At 40.3% G+C, this 19,178-nt stretch overlaps 1 protein-coding gene across 3 annotated transcripts in view; it reads right to left on the reverse strand.

The window, feature by feature from the left end:
* Nucleotides 1-1,474: 1,474 nt before the first annotated feature.
* Nucleotides 1,475-19,178, reverse strand: part of DNAJC15 (DnaJ heat shock protein family (Hsp40) member C15) — a 55,038-nt gene continuing 37,334 nt past the window's right edge. For all 3 annotated transcript variants that reach the window (XM_077811871.1, XM_077811862.1, XM_077811852.1), the window contains 2 exons: nucleotides 15,171-15,241; nucleotides 1,475-9,459 (listed from right to left, as the gene is read on the reverse strand). In XM_077811871.1, the coding sequence (XP_077667997.1) occupies nucleotides 9,389-9,459; nucleotides 15,171-15,241 (142 nt within the window). In that variant the 3' untranslated portion in view covers nucleotides 1,475-9,388. The remainder of the gene's footprint in view (nucleotides 9,460-15,170; nucleotides 15,242-19,178) is intronic.

Here is a 19,178-nt window from a genome sequence, read left to right on the forward strand (position 1 = left end):
CCATTCATGTTCTGTTCCCGGCAAAAGCATCACACAGACAGAGAGAACCTTTGTTTCTCCCCCTGCCCCTCTCCAGCTTTGAAAGTATCTTGTCTCCTCATTGGTCATTTTGGTCAGGTGCCAGCGAGGTTATCCTAGCTTCTTAATCCTTTACAGGGGGAAGGGTTTTTCCTCTAGCCAGGAGGGATTTTAAAGGTGTTTACCCTTCCCTTTGTATTTATGACACAAGCAATACTCTATAAAATTGGGGGCAAAGGGATGGGTAATTCACTATAGGACTATAGCTTCTTCCATCTACCTATGTTTGTTAAAGGAAAATTAGTTCATGTATGAGTAGAATCATTAGCCACCTCCACTAAAGCTGACATAAACTGGATTATAAATTTGGTGAAAATGTGAGTCAGATTAGCACCTCCTGGTACAGACTAGTTCTTTAATTGAAATTATTATTTTTTCCTTTTGTTCTGTCATTTTGCCCCTTCATACTGTTGCTGTTTATTCTTTATAGTAGATCACTAGAAAGTTTGATAGCAGTTTTCTTCATGTGTTTGTCAAGGGAACAATTAAGGTATTTTTGCAAATTAATGATCTTGTTCTTCTCCCTTCTTTTTGGGCATACACTGACCATAGCTTCTGTAACTATAATTTTTGTCTTCTCTACTGTGCAGCTAGGTCCTCTGCCGATTGCTATCATTAGTGGCTTTTGTGTCATTCTGTTTCATATTTAAAATTATAAATAGAATTTAAAAGGGCTATAGTCATGCATTAGGGATTGTTGATAACAGCAGCTGTGCACTAGACAGCTCTTATTGTATCCAGTATTCCAAAGCCATTACACTACTTGCTAGTGAGCTAACCTTCAGGTTTCTCTGTGTAGACTTCCTGGAACCACAAGTTCAGATCCCTAAGTTCAGAAGGTCAGCTCAATCCTCCATTCTTCTGAGGCTGTCTTGCGCAATTTACTGTGGATGAGTCTTTGAAATAAGAACCTACCTACATAAGCCATGACTTTAAAAAATAAAAAGGGGGAGGCACCTAAAGTTAGGCTCCTAAATCTTTCACCTAAACAAGTGGCCTGACTTTCAAAAGTGTTGGGCACCAAGCAGCCACCAATAAAGGTACTTTTGCAGCATACACCAATTTTACATTCTGTAGGGTCACTAAAACTCTCCAGCGTTAAGGGTATGTCTACACTACCCACCGGATCGGCAGGCAATCAATCCAGTGGGGGTCAATCTATCACATCTAGACTAGATGCGATAAATCAACTCCCGAGCACTCTCCCGTTGACTCCTGCACTCCAGCGCCGTGAGAGGTGCAGGCATAGTCAACCGGGGAGTGGCAGCAGTCGACTCACCGTATTGAAGACACCATGTAGAGTAGATCCCCTCCGCCCCGCACCTTCAGTGTAGACAAGAGCTAAGACAAACTTCTGGGTTCCTAAAATTTCAGCCAGGTCCACCTGGGACAAACCTCCACTATATGTCTCTCATGGCATTTTCCGAAGAGTAGAGTGTTGCCCCAGTGACCCTAACCAAAATGTCTTCATATTATGATACTTATTCTCCTTTTTTACAGACTTTGAAGAAATAGTTAAGAAAAGCTAACAATGCTGACATTTAAAATATCATCTGAATTCACAACCGTTGAATTGAATAATGAGTTTCACATCTCTGAGCTATTGTCTCAAACTCTGCCAACTCCAGCAGCCACTGCCACATTGATTTCTCTAGTGTCACATTTTAACGGTTTTCTTTATAGCCGTTACAGAAACTTAAGAGCAGGCCCAAAAACGTACTTAGGTGCCACTTCGCTCCAAAGTATTCAGTGTGAGACTTGAACCTGACCCTCCTACATCCCAGGTGAGTGCCCTCACCACTGGGTTGGAGAATTGGTCTCTCTCTGGCCCAATGAAGAGTTATACAAAGTGGAACAACTCCAACATGAGACACTGAGATACCCACCCCAGAATATCCCATGTGGAATGTGGGAGACCCAAGTGCAAGTTCCTGCTCCAAATCAGGTAGTGCTAGAATTTGAATCCTGATCTCCCACATCTCAGGGGAGTAACCCTAATCACTGTACTACTGGCTATTTTCTGAAGCATCTCTCTCTTTCCTCCTCTCATCCACCCCCAAAAGGATTGATCTGGAGAGGGTTCACTGCTGAGGATCCTGAGTGTAGGGAGGGGCCTATTTTTGGCCCATCTATCAGGCACAAAAATACTAATGAGGACTTGGGCCCAAATCCCACCCCTTTTCTTTGCATTTCTCTCTAGTTAGTTTAGGTGGCTCCCCACTCAACTTACTGGCTTCTGAACCTCCCTGCTATCAATGGCAGATTAGCCACTTGGCCAACAGGGTCTGTGCCCAGGGGCTCCAGCTAATTGGGCGCCCCTGCACCCCGACCTGCTCTGCCCAGTGCTCCTGCAAAGGAGTGGGGTCAGGGTGCGGGGTTTTGGCAGGTGGAGCGTGGGAAGCCCCCACACCTTGACCCCACTCCCTGGCAGGAGTGGCGGGTGGGAATGGGGTGAGGCAACAGTATAGGGGAAGGAAGAGAATTCAACTTATTCAGTGTTAAATCTGCAGCACGAACAGTTAACAGGAATAAAATAGAAAAACTTAACAAAAATATATAACAAATGCTCATTTACATAGTAATTTTTCATAAATAGAACCACGCTTTAATACATAATAGTGTACTTTTAGTGAAAAACTTCATAATGTTATATTTGAGTTTTCATTAATGAACAGACCTACATACAGCCATTTCTGCTGTAGTTGCAATAACAATCATTTTTATTATTCTGTCCAAAAAAGTTGGGGTAGCTAAAACCATTTTGGTGCATTTTCTGAAACAGAAGGCGTCTCATAAGATTATAAGTATAGCAGCTGCACTGAGAGATCTTGGACATGAAGCACATTAATACTGTATGTGAGAATATAGCTTGAAGTGAAGGCAGTAGTCCCAGTAACATCTGCAGGATTGTGTTCTTAATGAACTGGGTGGAGTGCAAGACCTAAAGTGACTTACTGTACAGGGGAAAACTTAATTGTGTAAAATAAATGTACGAAGAGTCCAACTGAGCACGTAAGCAAGGTGTAGATGTTATGCCGGCATTTAGCAACTGGGCTCTCACATATTTTTAAGGCCCCTGTTGAAATGGTATTTATGTGCTGTGGAGAACAATGTCAATTGGGGGTTAAATAATATATTGAGATCAGTACAAACACTTGAAAGCTTTCATTTTAAAGCCTGATAAAATGGGAAATCCCATTGTTTCTCCCCCTATTGTGGCTAAAGAAAATCTAACTATGACCATTGTATTCAATCACTTAATTCCGAAACCTGAATTGCTGTCAGTAACCTAAAACACTCAAATCTTTAAACCTCCCTTAGTTGATCAATTTGTCCCCTAAAGCAATTTATACTACAGTAATTCTCATTGACGCCAGTGAGGGAAGCACTAAACAATTACTGGCTGGCCTGCTGCTGAACTCCACTAACTAGGTGCTCATGGTTCCAACAGAGATTTCTGTTTATTTTAGGTCAAGGGCAGCTTTACAAGCCAGATTTTCCTCTTCTTGGTACAACCTGAGCCAAGAAAAACCCCTCACGACTCAACACTGAGAACAAAGTATTGACCTGACCACTGACTCCAAGGCTTGACTCAGAATCCTCTGGAGCACTGGTTCTAATACACTAATGTATTATTGCACCAGTCCACCAAATTTTAGCTACTGTGCTTTTCTTTGAATAGTCAAGGCTATTTAGAACAGGATTTCATATTCAACTGTAGCCTTGAACATTACAGCGTATGACTTAAAATAATAAATAATAATAAACCACCCTCCCCACACATACTCTACAGATTGTTTTCCCAGGAAAGCATGTTCTGCTGTTTTTATGCCAGCCATCTATTTTTAACATTGGATTTCCCTTTATATTTCTGATTATAGTCATTGTAATACTGTGTAGACTCATATTTTTCACAATAAGTTGCTATTTGCACAATTGCAGATACATACGTAACACTGAAGGCTCATGAATAAATTCCATGAACTGGTGGAAGTCCGTACTTCCAAAGCCAGGCTTTATACAATATTTTAACACCACAAAACTATCCTGTGAGAGATGCTTTGACACCGGTTAAAAGAGTTTTACATGTAATATTTGTAATATTTAAAAAAAAACACAATCCCCTCCTTGTATGAATTAGTATAAATAGGAATCAGGAAATATAATAGTACAATAACGATAATTTACTGTCATAAGAGGTTATACACCAACTACTATCTGTACCATACATAATGCTCAGTATATTTGATAATACTAATATCAAAACAGTATTTTCTCATTCTAAAACATTGGTATGTATTGCCCCAAATTGAAGGAAGTAGTAATACTGCAATGCTTATTAATCAATTTAAATATAGAGTGTGCTTTTAACTATCCTGTAAACATTTGTTTTGAACAGTAACTTGGTTTAAAGATATTGGTCCAAGAGCATTAAATTATTTAAGAAAAAAATTGAATTCCAGTAATCTCCAAATGACTTCTCAGTTTAAGTTTAAATGAAAATAATTAAAGTGGAACTTTTAACTAGGATTTTGTTTATTTTTTGGCAAGGGCACAAGGGGAGGTGTTTGTGAAATTGCAAGCACACATTTCAAAGTGGAAGTTTTACTTCCTTTTAAACTGTAATTATCTGCTTTAGAAAGCCTATTTGGATTCTAAATTTCTGTTGGGTTTTTGTTTTATGAATTCCAGTACTATATAATAAATGTTACAAACCAAACAAACTCTTTATGGGATCCTAAGAAGTCATGTGCTTATGTATTTTGTTGGTTGACTGCAACAGTTAAACAAGAAAACACAAGTCTCATGGTTGTACTGACATCATTGATTATGCCGATTCACAAACAAAGACGTCTCAGCACTATACAAGCCAATGCTTTTGTTGTGAAGCCAAAAACAGCAATGTTAATTTAATCTCTATTCAAACTGGAAGTTCTGGAGGCTGCAGTGGGCAAAACAGGTGCCAGTCTATTCTGCTGCTTGCCAACAAAAAGAGGGAAAAAAACCACCTTTGTGCATGTACTGAAGACACAAGGAGAAAAAAGCTACTGCACACACCAAAAAATCTGATAAAAGTGGTCATCATCCTAAAGAGTGTATTATGAATACAATTATGAGAAGTTTAAGTTATTACCAAGCACTTGATCATAAACTTTTTCGTAAGCAATTTGATTACGGTAATCAAAAGATGAACACTTAAGAGACTGAGGATTTGTTAATCCTCCAGTTGCCCTCAAATATACATAAAGACACCAAGTTAGGCAAAAACAAACCAAATAACCAATTCAGATATGCACTTTTTTCTCCCTAAGGACTCCAACTGTGTGAGGTGGTCACCATTCTCAAATCCCACTGAGCTTAAGAAGACCTGCAAATGTTCAGGATCTCCCAGGAGACACTCAGAATCCGTTCCTGAAATGTACTAAGTCAGCAGAACCAATTGCTAAGAAGATTGCCAAGTTCCAGAAGAGTGTCCTGGGAATTGTAGCGAAGACCAGGCAGACAAGCAAGTGCAGAGACTGGCAAGTCATATTCTATTAAATAAATGGGGGCTCAGTGCTTTAATGGAGGAGGCTCTTCATACATTTTTCTTGCTAGTGAGTTTTGCTCATGGCAGAATATGGCCCTTTGAGAGTACATAGTTCCACTATTATAAAATAGTAATTTGAAGGGCATGTATTGTAAAACAATGTATCTACTTATTTCTGTTTCAACAGAGCCTAAGGACCCCAAACAAGCTTCAGCATATTAGGAGCTGTACAAGCACACTACAAAGACCTTCCAGGCCCCAGAGAGCTCAAAACTTGGGATGACATACACATAAACAGAAAAGTTAAGCCAATACTATTTCCCATGCGCTTACTGTTAGGTTAGACAGTATATATAGCATCTGCTTGATAGACCAGATGGTTCCTTTAGAATTCAAGATAATTTTACATGATTTCACTCGTTTTTTGAAAGTTTGTTTGTACATGTTTAATTTTAAGGAAAAAATACCTACATGTCTTGATGCACTGATCAAAGCTAGGAAATCACGAGCTAAGTCTGACAGACTCAATTGTTATTTCATTTCACTCCCCTGCTTTTTTACTTCCAAATATGATTTAATAGACAAAATATCAGCTTTAGTTTTCTTCTACTGCTCACCCACATGTGCAGAGTTATTGACCAGCTTGTGCTGCTACACATGCGCCAGAGCACACAATGATGATGCTCATGCTACTCTATATCTGTCAAGTCCCACATTTCATTGGGCCCAACAGATTTCAGTGAGACCTCAGTGACCGTCAGACTTATGCCTGGCTGAATGGGTTGGGGAGACAAGTCTCAAATGGGACAGGTGGGAGCTATTTCAAAGAAAACAGAACAACTGAACTAAGAAGAAGAAAATGTGGAGAGAAAAAAAAAATCAATATGACATGACACACATGCTGCCTGGAAAGCAATTTGGTACAGGCAGCGGATCTGGTAGGAAAGATTCAAGTCACTTGAAATAAAATAAACAACTATAATCTGGGAGAAAAAAAAACTTATTTCTTGGAAAGCCCTGAGAAGTTAATTAAGAACAGAGCAAAATTAACAGTTATTATATTTGTTTCAATTGATATTTTTAAAATGTGAGTTTTTTATAAAAATTTTCGCTCAGCAACAAGAAAACAAGCTCTCATGTGGGAACAATAGCTAGTCAGCTCATAAAATCATTAGAGGGAATACTTTTGCTGTCTACCATGCAGAGCAGTTTTGCTTTTGGGCAATGGTCCAGATCAATTACAGATTCGATCTATAAAAATCAGGGACAGAAAACTTTGACCATTTTTTTTCCTAATGCACACTAGATCAGTGAAAGGTACAGCTAATCTTAAGTCTATTTGAAATTGCTACTATTCTTTTTCAAAAGCGACACTGTTAAGGACTCACTGAAGTACAGGCACGTTGCTTTAAAAATGTAATAGATTTCCTGGTCTGCTTTCATCTTGCATTAGAAAACCAGTTAGATGGCAGAAGCCTATTAGTTATATAGTCTATGTCCACGCCAGAGCAGGAGTCTCCCCTTCAATATGATCTTCAGTGCTTTATCTATTCTAATTTTAAATGTATCATGTGACCCACAATCTCACAGAAATGTGGATAAAAATAAAAAAAAATCTTTTGATTTAATTGGATTTTTTAGTTATTTAATGTTTAAAAAAATAAACCTGTTTAAAATGAAATCTGAATGCAATACAAAATATGTTAGGGCCTAAACTTATTATAATTTAGCTGTAAATGTGAAATATGTTTTGATAAGAGAAGTTTATGGAGCCAAAACATTTAAGGTTGTTTTGTTTAATAAAAATAAATGTTATAGCTATTTTGTGTTTAATTAAATTTCAGTTACCGTCCTAATTCAGCTCGACCCAAAATGACCAAAAGTTAATTATCTCGTACAAAAGCAATATATCATATCATTCACCATTTTCTGACATACTAAAAATGAAGTTAATTAGAAACTGCAAATATTAAGCTATATAATTGCTTAAATAAATGTACATTGTTACACTGTGTTTGCACGTAGAAAAAGATGCACCAAATTTAGTATAAAGGTTCCATTAATTTGTAAATCAACATGTTTTAATCGTTATACCAACCAATAAAAATGCACCTCTCTTTAGAAAACAAGTAGAAATGGAAAAATTATTAAAATCGATTATTTAAATTGAGGCTTTTGACTTGGTGATTTAAATCATGATTTTCATCACATTGATCTAAGTTAATCCATGCAGTCTCGTACACATCCTGCATCTGTGACTGGCAGGAAGCATGACTAGATGACCTAACCTTCAAGGTTTCTTTCAAAGCTGGCCTTAGCATTTTTTTGGGTGGGCTGGCAAAAGAGTTTCACACTCTTCCCCATCATCAGACTCCTATTAACCATGATCACTGTGCTACATAGAGGACTAATCTAAGGATTTTGAGGAAGATTAGTATAATGGGGCTGTGTTCTGCTTAATTGACACATTTTAACACAAAGTGTGTGTATCTAGGTAAGAATGGGAAGACAAGACACCCCAGAGCCTCTAGTTACAGAAGTGGAGCCCAGCTGTGGAGGGTTGTGGCTAGCTGCCAATATTTAAAAAAAAACACAAAAACAAAAACCAAGAGTTCTCCCAGGAACAAACTGTCCAAGTAAGATGGATACCTAGGGGCCATTAGGCACTCTGTATTCTACTGAATGTTACCACATTACATGTTACCAACAGTAACTGTCCCAACTCTCTTCCCTCTGGCTAGTATTTTATAGAGAAACTAAGGCATAACAATTAAATAAGTTGACCATGGTCACAAAAGGGATGCTAGTCAGTGCTGAATTAGAAAACAGGAATCTCCTGTTCTTAATCTTCTAGGATGACGTCTCATGGAATTCTGTTGCTCCTCCTTGTGGGAAGAGGTAACGCGGGCTACTCAGAGGAGTTAGCTCGGTTGCAGGCAGCTGATTGAGGGGGAACCTACAGTCACACTAGTACCATGAATGAATCTTGAATGCCACTGCCCTATATATTTGTAAACTGATCTCGAGTCCTCACAAAGGGAGTTGTGGCACTGGTTTTCCCAAAGGCCAGCAATGCAGTGAGGCATAAACAGACAGTGAGTTTAAGGAAAGCTATCTTTCTCAAAGCGGTCTTAACATGGAAAAGGTCTAAGCACCTTAAAAAAAAAATTAAAAAAATCAGGCCGATATTCTCCTTTACACTTCTACGTCCCTCAAATACAGAGATAAGGAAACCAGCATTTTGGCGTAATCTTCAAGTCATTTTGTCCCAACCAGCAACTTTGAAATGGCATCTATGCTGCACATCAAAAGAAAGGAATCCAACATGTGGCAAGGCTTTCAGTTTTACCTTCTAGAGCCACTTCAAGTGACAGCGCTATACAGTATCACCATTATCAATAAATAAATATATAAATAAAGCCTATATTATAATACAAATGTTTCCATTTTAAAAAAATAAGTTCCAGAAGTCCAGCCCTATTGCACAAACCTGTAATAAACCATTTTTAAAGAACAGTCAATGAAGAACCAGCTTCAATGCTTCCAAAGAGTCAAAACAGATTGAGGGGGAAAAAAATACTAGAAATGAGACTTATTGTAAAATGTATCAGTTTGCTTTTTAAATAGTCTTAGATCTTTAATAATGAAGATAGATAACTGAATATTTGATCCAGTGTTATGCAACTATATAGAGCAGCACGCAGCTATTGCACAATATATCTACAGGATTTCCAGTAGAAAGGAATATATAAAAAGTTCTATCACAGAAGTCCTTGGACATTAATTTTTGGTGCTGGATTCTAACAAATCTTTTGCTTCATTTATTTTTGTTGCTAAGTATGGAGATCCACCTGAAAAAAAGGGAGAAAAATAGATTTATATCAGTATGAAATACAAAACCATTTAACTTAGAGCATCCCTTAAATTATTGGTGATGTGGTTTATTAGTTTCCTCCCTCTCCAAAAAAATCATTCATAAGCTTACGTGAAAATGTCAGAGATAAATTAAACTAGTGGATAAGTAAACAGAACAAACATGCAATAAAATCTTAATCACTGTGAAAAATAATGCAGAGCAGCACTCTCCTATCAAAGTGAAGTCGTCATGAACAGTCTAAATACTAAGATGATTTGAGAGAATAATTTTAGACTGAATGCATTGTTCCTGCACCTGTTAAGCAAGGTCAGCTACACTGCACAGATCATCTAATGAGAACAGCTAGGATTTTTTCCCCCCAGGAAATCATCAGAGGCAAAAATGTTATAAGCCAATTTTTGATACAGAATCATTAAGCACATACACCAAGCCTATTCCATTCTAGATTCAGAGACAGAGAAATACCAGCCAAAAGATGTCACATTAAAGCTATTTAAACACAGTACTCCTTCTAACTTCTGGTCCTGAACAGTGTCATTGCTTTATGCTCCATCTAACAATCTGATTACAGTTCAGTGGTCCTTGTGTTTGTTTTTTTACTCTCCCCTTGAGTGTCAACCATCTGCCTACAGTCACCAAAAACAACATTATAAGGTCTGTATCAGTATCATCACTCACTAGAACACAGCTCTATCTTTAAAAAGAAAAGGAGGACTTGTGGCAGCTTAGAGACTAACAAATTTATTTGAGCATAAGCTTTTGTGAGCTACAGCTTACTTCATTGGATGCATGCAGTGGAAAATACAGTGGGGAGATTTATATACACAGAGAAGATGAAACAATGGGCGTTACTATACAGACTGTAACAAGAGTGATCAGGTAAGGTGAGCTATTACCAGCAGGAGAGCGGAGGGGAAAAAATCTTTTCTAGTGATAATCAAGGTGGGTGGGCCATTTCCAGCAGTTAACAAAAACGTCTGAGGAACAGTGGGGGTGGGGGGGGTGTAGGATAAACATGGGGAAATAGTTTTATTCTGTGTAATGACACATCCACTCCCAGTCTTTATTCAAGCCTAAGTTAATTGTATCCAGTTTGCAAATTAATTCCAATTCAGCAGTCTCTTGTTGGAGTCTGTTTTGAAGTTTTTTTTAACTGAAGAATTGCCACTTTTAGGTCTGTAATTGAGTGACCAAAGAGATTGAAGTGTTCTCTGACTGGTTTTTGAACGTTATAATTCTCGACGTCTGATTTGTGTCCATTTATTCTTTTATGTAGAGACTGTCCAGTTTGGCCAATGTACATGGCAGAGGGGCATTGCTGGCACATGATGGCATATATCGTATTGGTAGATGTGCAGGTGAACGAGCCTCTGATAGTGTGGCTGATGTGATTAGGCTCTATAATGGTGTCCCCTGAATAGATATGTGGACACAGTTGGCAACAGGCTTTGTTGCAAGGATAGGTTCCTGGGTTAGTGGTTCTGTTGTGTGGCTGCTGGTGAGCATTTGCTTCAGGTTGGGGGGCCGTCTGTAAGCAAGGACTGGTCTGTCTCCCAAGATCTGTGAGAGTGATGGCTCGTCCTTCAGGATAGGTTGTAGATCCTTGATGATGCATTGGAGAGGTTTTAGCTGGGGGCTGAAGGTGATGGCTAGTGGCGTTCTGTTATTTTCTTTGTTGGGCCTGTCCTGTAGTAGGTAACTTCTGGGTACACTTCTGGCTCTGTCAATCTGTTTCTTCACTTCAGCAGGTGGGTACTGTAGTTGTAAGAATGCTTGATAGAGATCTTGTAGGTGTTTGTCTCTATCTGAGGGGTTGGAGCAAATGTGGTTGTATCGCAGAGCTTGGCTGTAGACAATGGATTGTATGGTGTGGTCTGGATGAAAGCTGGAGGCATGTAGGTAGGCATAGCGGTCAGTAGGTTTCCGGTATAGGGTGGTGTTTATGTGACCATCGCTTATTAGCACTGTAGTGTCCAGGAAGTGGATCTCTTGTGTGGACTGGTCCAGGCTCAGGTTGATGGTGGGATGGAAATTGTTGAAATCATGCTGGAATTCCTCAAGGGCTTCTTTTCCATGGGTCCAGATGATGAAGATGTCATCAATGTAGCGCAAGTAGAGTAGAGGCATTAGGGGACAAGAGCTGAGGAAGCGTTGTTCTAAGTCAGCCATAAAAATGTTGGCATACTCTGGGGCCATGCGGGTACCCATAGCAATGCCGCTGATTTGAAGGTATACATTGTCCCCTAACGTGAAATAGTTATGGGTGAGGACAAAGTCATGAAGTTCAGCCACAAGGTTTGCTGGGACATTATCGGGGATGCTGTTCCTGATGGCTTGTAGTCCATCTTTGTGTGGAATGTTGGTGTAGGGGGCTTCTACATCCACAGTGGCAAGGATGGCGTACATTGGCCAAACTGGACAGTCTCTATGTAAAAGAATAAATGGACACAAATCAGACGTCAAGAATTATAACGTTCAAAAACCAGTCGGAGAACACTTCAATCTCTTTGGTCACTCTATTACAGACCTAAAAGTGGCAATTCTTCAACAAAAAAACTTCAAAAACAGACTCCAACAAGAGACTGCTGAATTGGAATTAATTTGCAAACTGGATACAATTAACTTAGACTTGAATAAAGACTGGGAGTGGATGTGTCATTACACAAAATAAAACTATTTCCCCATGTTTATCCTACCCTCTCCCCCCACTGTTCCTCAGACGTTTTTGTCAACTGCTGGAAATGGCCTGCCCACCTTGATTATCACTAGAAAAGATTTTTTCCCCTCCGCTCTCCTGCTGGTAATAGCTCACCTTACCTGATCACTCTTGTTACAGTCTGTATAGTAACACCCACTGTTTCATGTTCTCTGTGTATATAAATCTCCCCACTGTATTTTCCACAGTATGCATCTGATGAAGTGAACTGTAGCTCATGAAAGCTTATGCTCAAATAAATTGGTTAGTCTCTACAGTGCCACAAGTCCTCCTTTTCTTTTTGAGGATACAGACTAACACGGCTGCTCCTCTGAAACCTCTATCTTTGTACACTAAAATGTGGTTTAAACATCACTGTGCCCTGAACAACCTTTTCCTAAGCATCTGTTCTTATGAATGAAAAATTATGAACAACATTTAAGGATACAGAAAGGACAAGTATCAGTTCTAGATGCCTGGCAACAGAAGGAGGTGGGACTTCGAAGACTGGAGAACTTCACTGTGACTTTTAGATCAGGAGTCTAAACCACTACAAACTCATTCCCAGATAGGGTTGCCAACTACTGGGAGTCTCCCGGAATCATGCCCTATCTCCCGGAGGCTACCAAAGCCAAACTGGGAGATTTTAGGTGCTGAAAGTCTGGTGGCGGCAGCGGGGCTAAGACTGCAACGCTCCCTAAAGTGGCTGACACGTCCCTGTGGCCCTCTTAGCCCAGCTGCGCCACCGACCGGTAGCTGCCCAAGGTAAGCGCCTCCCGGCTGGAGCCTACACCCCACACTACCTCCTGCACCCCAACCCCCTACCTCAGCCCTCCACCCCAGGCTCAGCTCAGAGCTCCCTCCCACACTCTGAACCCCTTGGCCCCACCCCACAGAGCCCATACCTCCTCCTGCACCCCAACCTGCTGCCCCAGCCCACTGAAAGTGAGTGAGGGTGGGGGAGAGCGATCGACGAAGGGAGTGGGGATGGAGTGAGCGGGGCGGGGCATCGGAGAAGGTGCAGAGCAAGGCATTTGGATTTGTGTGATTAGACAGTTGGCAACCCTATTCCCAGATCTAATACAGAAACAACTGAGTGAAGTCCATATTTTTAAGTGTGTGCTGTGTTGTGTTTGTGTGTTTGGGGTGGGGGGGTTGGGAGGGGCAGAGGGGGGAGAATGCTTACCAATACATATGTAAAGTTTTTCTGATAAATTGGGTTTCAGTAAGGAGTGGGGATTACTGAATTGAATATAGCTTGTCTATTCCCCTTTGAGAGCAGAGGCATGAAAAATAAAATAACTGCAAAAAGCAATACAAGCTAGAGAAATATTAACTATGCACTGTTTAAATGCCAAAAGTGAATTCTCTCAAAATAAAGTCAAATTTGCTAAAAGCGTTTTTTGTTACATTTACATCAAGTGCACAACCTATTTCATTGCCTTCCAATGAGAGAGAAACTTGTATCATGCAATTCAATTTGTAATTTTAGTTTGGATACTCCGTGCAACAATTTTTGTGGCTTTCGCTGTGCATATTATTTCTCTAAAAACATTTGATTTTGATTTATTTATTTAAAATTGTGTCTTCAGATCCCATAGTTCTCTCATAACTAGCCTATATAACTGTAGTTTTAATCAGTTTCCATTGTTGTCCTTTTACACTAACTCCATTTATCTGCTACAGTTGTGTATTATCTTTGGCTTCAACCCTGCCACTAATGAAGTCAAAGGAGTTCTAAGTGGGTATATGGGCCAGCCTGTGCAGATGCAGGATTAGGAACTATGGCCCCAATTCTGCAATTGGTAGCGCACAGGTGGGTTGCTGAGTCTACACGATGCCCTGTTGAAGTCTACAGAGCCCCAGGCAAGTGCAACTGTCAGCTCAGATGCTATCAATTGTGGGAGTGGGAGACTTTAGTGTATATCATCTTCAGAACAGCGATTGTCTTAATATGTTGGTACAGCACCCAGCCCAAAGGAACCAAGATCCTGATGGGGATCTCTGGGTGCCACTGCAATACAAAGGATAATGTTTGTTAATCAAAACTTTTAACATACTGTACTCTAAACTGTAGCTCTGACCATCATAATATATTACAAATATAACAGAGAATTCCTTTCCTATTTTCAGTATACCTACTTTACAGAAAAACAAATTAAAAAGCAGAATGACAGACAACATCTAAGCAAGACTGTTTAGCCGTTAGCAATCTAAGGAGATAAGGCAGCTGAAAGAAAAGTGCTTACTCAACACCTTATATTGCCAGCGGTCAGTTATCTTTTTATTATGATTGTTAGGAACAAAATCCTGTGAATCTGTCAACAAGAAATAAAAAACTTCACTTCCCCCTTTTGACTTTTGAAATACAGTGCAATTCTACCATCTGTTATTGAAAAGTAGAAACAGGAATGAACATATGGGCGCTCTCTTTCTCAAGCAGCTGTAGTGTAGTTAAAGTTATAATAAGCCTTTTTGTAAGATAAATTTACATTAAAAACCTGGCCAATTAAAGCAACTGTGCCCAGCTTTACAGTTTTCCAGGATGGGTTTAAGAAACCCAGAATCTGATATATTTAGTGATTATAGCACTTGTCCCTCAGAGACTTGTGTGCTCATATATTTATGGCCAGAAAAAACCCAGTTCAAGCATTTTTGTGTAATGTAAGTGGGAACTTCATGGCTAGTGTTTTGCCTTCTTCAGAGCTCCTGAAAAACTAACAACTAGTGAAGTGCTGATCTAGAAAATGAGCTCAGAAGGCAGCAGAGTAACCTAGTGCTACTATGGCATATGGAGCTTGGATATCGGTCTGCTTTATTTATTAGAGAAAACAACAACATATAAAAGCTTACCTGTAAGTCTCACTACTAAATATACAGCACATAATTTCATGAATTACATAAATGGCTAGCTACAACCAGTTTAAGTAAACTGAAAGGAGCTCGTAGTATGTTCTTTCCACCCAATATTAATGAAAACAACAGTGTACCTTTATCAGGGTGATTCAAAATCATGATTCTCCTATGAGCTGTTCTAATCTTGGCCTTGTCAGCAGATGGACTGTAGAAATAAATTAAAGTGCTTACCATAGTGTCAAATTCAGATTGTAAATGATCAGTTTGCACTGACTTCAGACAATTTAAAACTAGAGGTTTTCACCATCTTGTGGACACAACACACAATTGCACCTTTTGGGATGTAACATTTTAATAAGCCTTTTAAGACATTTAAGGAAGTACACCTCTTTTGTATTAAAAAAAAAAAAAAAGCGCAGCCAGTACAGTGAAGGAATACTGACAGTTTTTGTCTGTTCCAAAACTCAGCAGTTCCTGCCATATACACTACAGAGACTGTATCAGCACAGTTATGTCAGTGTAGCTATGCCAGCACTACCCTGACAGAAGGGGTTTTCTGTCAACGTAGGAATATCACCTCTCCGAACAGCATTAGCTAGGTCAACGGAAGCCCTCTTCCCTCACACCTCTAATTGATGTAGCTATGCTAATATAGCTTTTCATTATAGACAAAGCCTTACACACATTTAACTGGTTTTCCACCAGTGAACAGGGAAAAATGATTCCCGGAAAATGGTTATTTACGACCAATGACAAAATATATAATATTTGTTGTAACTATGAATCTATACAGAGTATTATTAAAATAATTCCTCATCCTGGTGAGATCCGAAAACTCTGCATTTTTTGTTTTTCCAAAGTTGTTCAATGTGTTATACTCAGGGACATGTCAATTTACAAATGCTACATAAAGCTGCTCCTTTCAATGACAGGAAGATAAAATATGTACTTCAACTAAATTAAGTGTGTACCTTACCAGCAAATAGCCACTTATGGAAGCATTGTGCCAGCACAGTAGCAGAGTTCCTTCTGGTTTGAAGAGGAACATTTGTATTTGAAGCTGTATGGTTTAGCTTTTTTAAAATTCGTTGACGTGGAAAATGTAGCCACCATTCGCAGCAACATTTACCACTTCAAGAGAAGACAGAGGAAGGCAGCTTTTTGTCACTCCGCTAAAGAATGCTATAGGGTAACACTGTTTAGTGGTACAAAATTTCAGCAGAGAAGGCAAATACATACTGCCCCCGCCTTTTCTTTTTAGCCTAAGTCTCCAAGAGCAGAGGCTAATACATACTTCCACCCCATTGCCCCCTTTTTAGCCGAAGGCTCCAAGAACCTAACTCCACTATCTGTGCAGGAATGCCAGGTCTCAGCCTAACTATAGTCTTGTGGGGGGACTCCCCTAAATATTGTAATTTTTACTCTTCAATCACGGAAAAATCAAAGCCTACATATGTTGCAGAAGTGGTGCACAGAACTGCACTAGAGAAGAAAAAGCGATGGGAATAAAAATTAGGCGGTCAGAGGCCTTGAAAATTATTGAGAAATAGGATTATTTATATTTCAAATAATTTTTATATCAAACTGTTAAAGAGCACAATTTCCCATTATTTCAACCTATAAAGCTGTTAATAAATAGGCTGCTGTAATCTAGTGGATTGACCACACAATTAGAACCAAGTTTAGCTGAGTTCTGTTCTCAATTCTGTAACTCACTGTGTGACCTGGGACAAGAAAATCTATATACTTCAGTTACCCCACAGGCGTAGTTCTCATAGGGACAATAATGTTTGCCCTCCTTAGTCAGGGGATTTCAGACCTACACTGCTAAAGGGCACTAAGTGCAAAGTACTATTAGAATCCAAAAATGAGTATTAATGTATTGTTAAGGTTAGAAATTTTAATGCTCAATAGTCAGGTTTTGGCAAAATTGCAGTAAAGTAGTGCAGTTCTGCTCTGAAAAATGACTGATAAAATGGCATGTAACATCAAATTTGCTTAATTTACCAGATGTCACTAATCCTGCAAACTCAAAACACTTTCTTAAACATCACCAGTCATAAAGGTTCTGCATTGCAAGTTACACTGACAAGCCTCAGTTTCATTAGTGCAACCTTACTCATTACCTTCAGGAAGGTTACACAGGGGTAACTGATTGGCTTTGTACATTTGGTCAGCCATATGCCTCTGGATATATATAGGAACAGATCTATGGAGTAACGTGATGCTATTCTCCAGTCATTTTTCAGAGTATAATCACACTTTAAGGTTGAATACATGATCTCAACGTTGCCCCGTGTGTATGCATTGATTATACAATCTACTGTACTACTTCTGAAATGCAATAACTTATGATTTTTCTACAGTCTTAGATTCTATTGTATATTCTTGCTATCTTTTTATTATTTCATACTTATTTTTATTGATTTATACCAGGGGCGGGCAAACTGTTTGGCCTGAGGGCCGCATCGCGTTTCTGAAATTGCTGTGCCTCCCGCAACAGCCAGGCATGGCCCTGCCCCCTATTCGACTCCCCCCGATGGCTCCCCCGGGACTCCTGCCCCATTCAACCCCCCAGTTCCCTGATGGCCCCCGGGGACCCCTGCCCCATCCAACCCCCCTGCTCTGTCCCCTGACCATCTCTGAACCCCCCTGCCCCTAACTGCCTCCCATCGCCCCATCCAACCTCCCTCTCCCTCCTGACTGCCCCCCCAGTCCAGGGGCAGTCAGGGAGCCCCGCCTGTAACTGCCCTCCATTGCCCCATCTAACCCCTCCTCTCCTTCCTGACTGCCCTCCCCCCGGGACCCCTGCCCCCATTCAATCCCCCTGTTCCCCACCCTCCGACTGCCCCAACCCAATCCACACCCCTGGCCCCGACCACCCCCAAACTCCCCTGCCCTCTATCCAATCCCACCCTGCTCCCTGCCCCCTTACCGCGCTGCCTGGGGTACCAGTGGCTGGTGGCATGGCTGCATCAGGACAGACAGGCAGCCACGCAGCACAGAGCACCAGGTCAGGCCATGGTTCTGCAGCCGTGCCGCCCCAGAAGCTTGCAGCCCTACCGCCCAGAGCATTGCACCGGCAGCGCAGTAAACTGAGGCTGCGGGGAAGGGGGAACAGCAGGGGAGGGGCCAGGAGCCAGGCCGGATGTGGCCCGCAGGCCGGATGTGGCCCACCTCTGATTTATACACTATGTAATTTTTCTAGCTAACATATCAATACTTTTGCCACCACTTACATACCATATATTGAAACAGTATAAAGATTTCCTTTGGAAAAAAAAATCTTTATTTTATCTTGTAAGCTGTCTGTTAAGACAACAATATGTACATTTTTAGTTTCTCTCATCTAGAACTAGCTAACTTACAATTCTCATTGGACTTATTCTGTAAATCTGGAAAGTTCAGGATGTTTGCTTAAAACAGGGAAGCTAGTAACATCTCCTATATTTAGATTCCCTAACATTTTCCGTTATAAAAGGTTCTTGTGTACTTCTCTTTGAAAAGCTCTCAACTCCATTGGCTGCAGCAGGCAGACATCATAATACTTCACTTATAATGCCTTCCTCATAAATCTCAAAATTGAATTAAGCCCCAGAACCGTTGCAAACTAAGGATTTCCTTTTTACAGATGACAAAAATGAGGGACAGGGATTAAAACAATTTGCCAAAAGCCACAGGAATTTTATGGCACAGAATAGGGAATCACAAGACCCAAGCACAAGACCATTTTTCTTCCCTTATGGAGACACCAGTTACTGCTCCATAGTTAATGCCGAGTTCCATTTTGCATTTAAAGTACAAATTAATCCTCAGTTTTATGTACACAGCCTCCACAAAATTGTTGTTTATTTCGGGGGCACAGAATGGATTTTCTGAGAATTTACAAGTCCAGTAATTAGTGTGAGTTAAAAATTCATTAAAATTAGCCTCTAAGAAATTCAGCATCTGTCAGTCTGGATGTGGGGGTCTGGATGTGGGGGCTCAGGGTGGTGCATCAAGGTGGGGGTTTGAGTGCAGGGAGCTCAGTGGGGAGTGGTCTGGGTGCAGGGGTGAGGGTCTGGAGGCGGGGGGTCTGGGTGCAGGGGGGCTCCGGGTACAGTGGTTGAGGTTCAATGGGTTTTTTGGGTATGGAAGGCGAG

The sequence above is a fragment of the Eretmochelys imbricata genome, chromosome 1 (genome assembly GCF_965152235.1).
Source record: "Eretmochelys imbricata isolate rEreImb1 chromosome 1, rEreImb1.hap1, whole genome shotgun sequence".
In the NCBI taxonomy this organism is placed as follows: domain Eukaryota; kingdom Metazoa; phylum Chordata; order Testudines; family Cheloniidae; genus Eretmochelys; species Eretmochelys imbricata.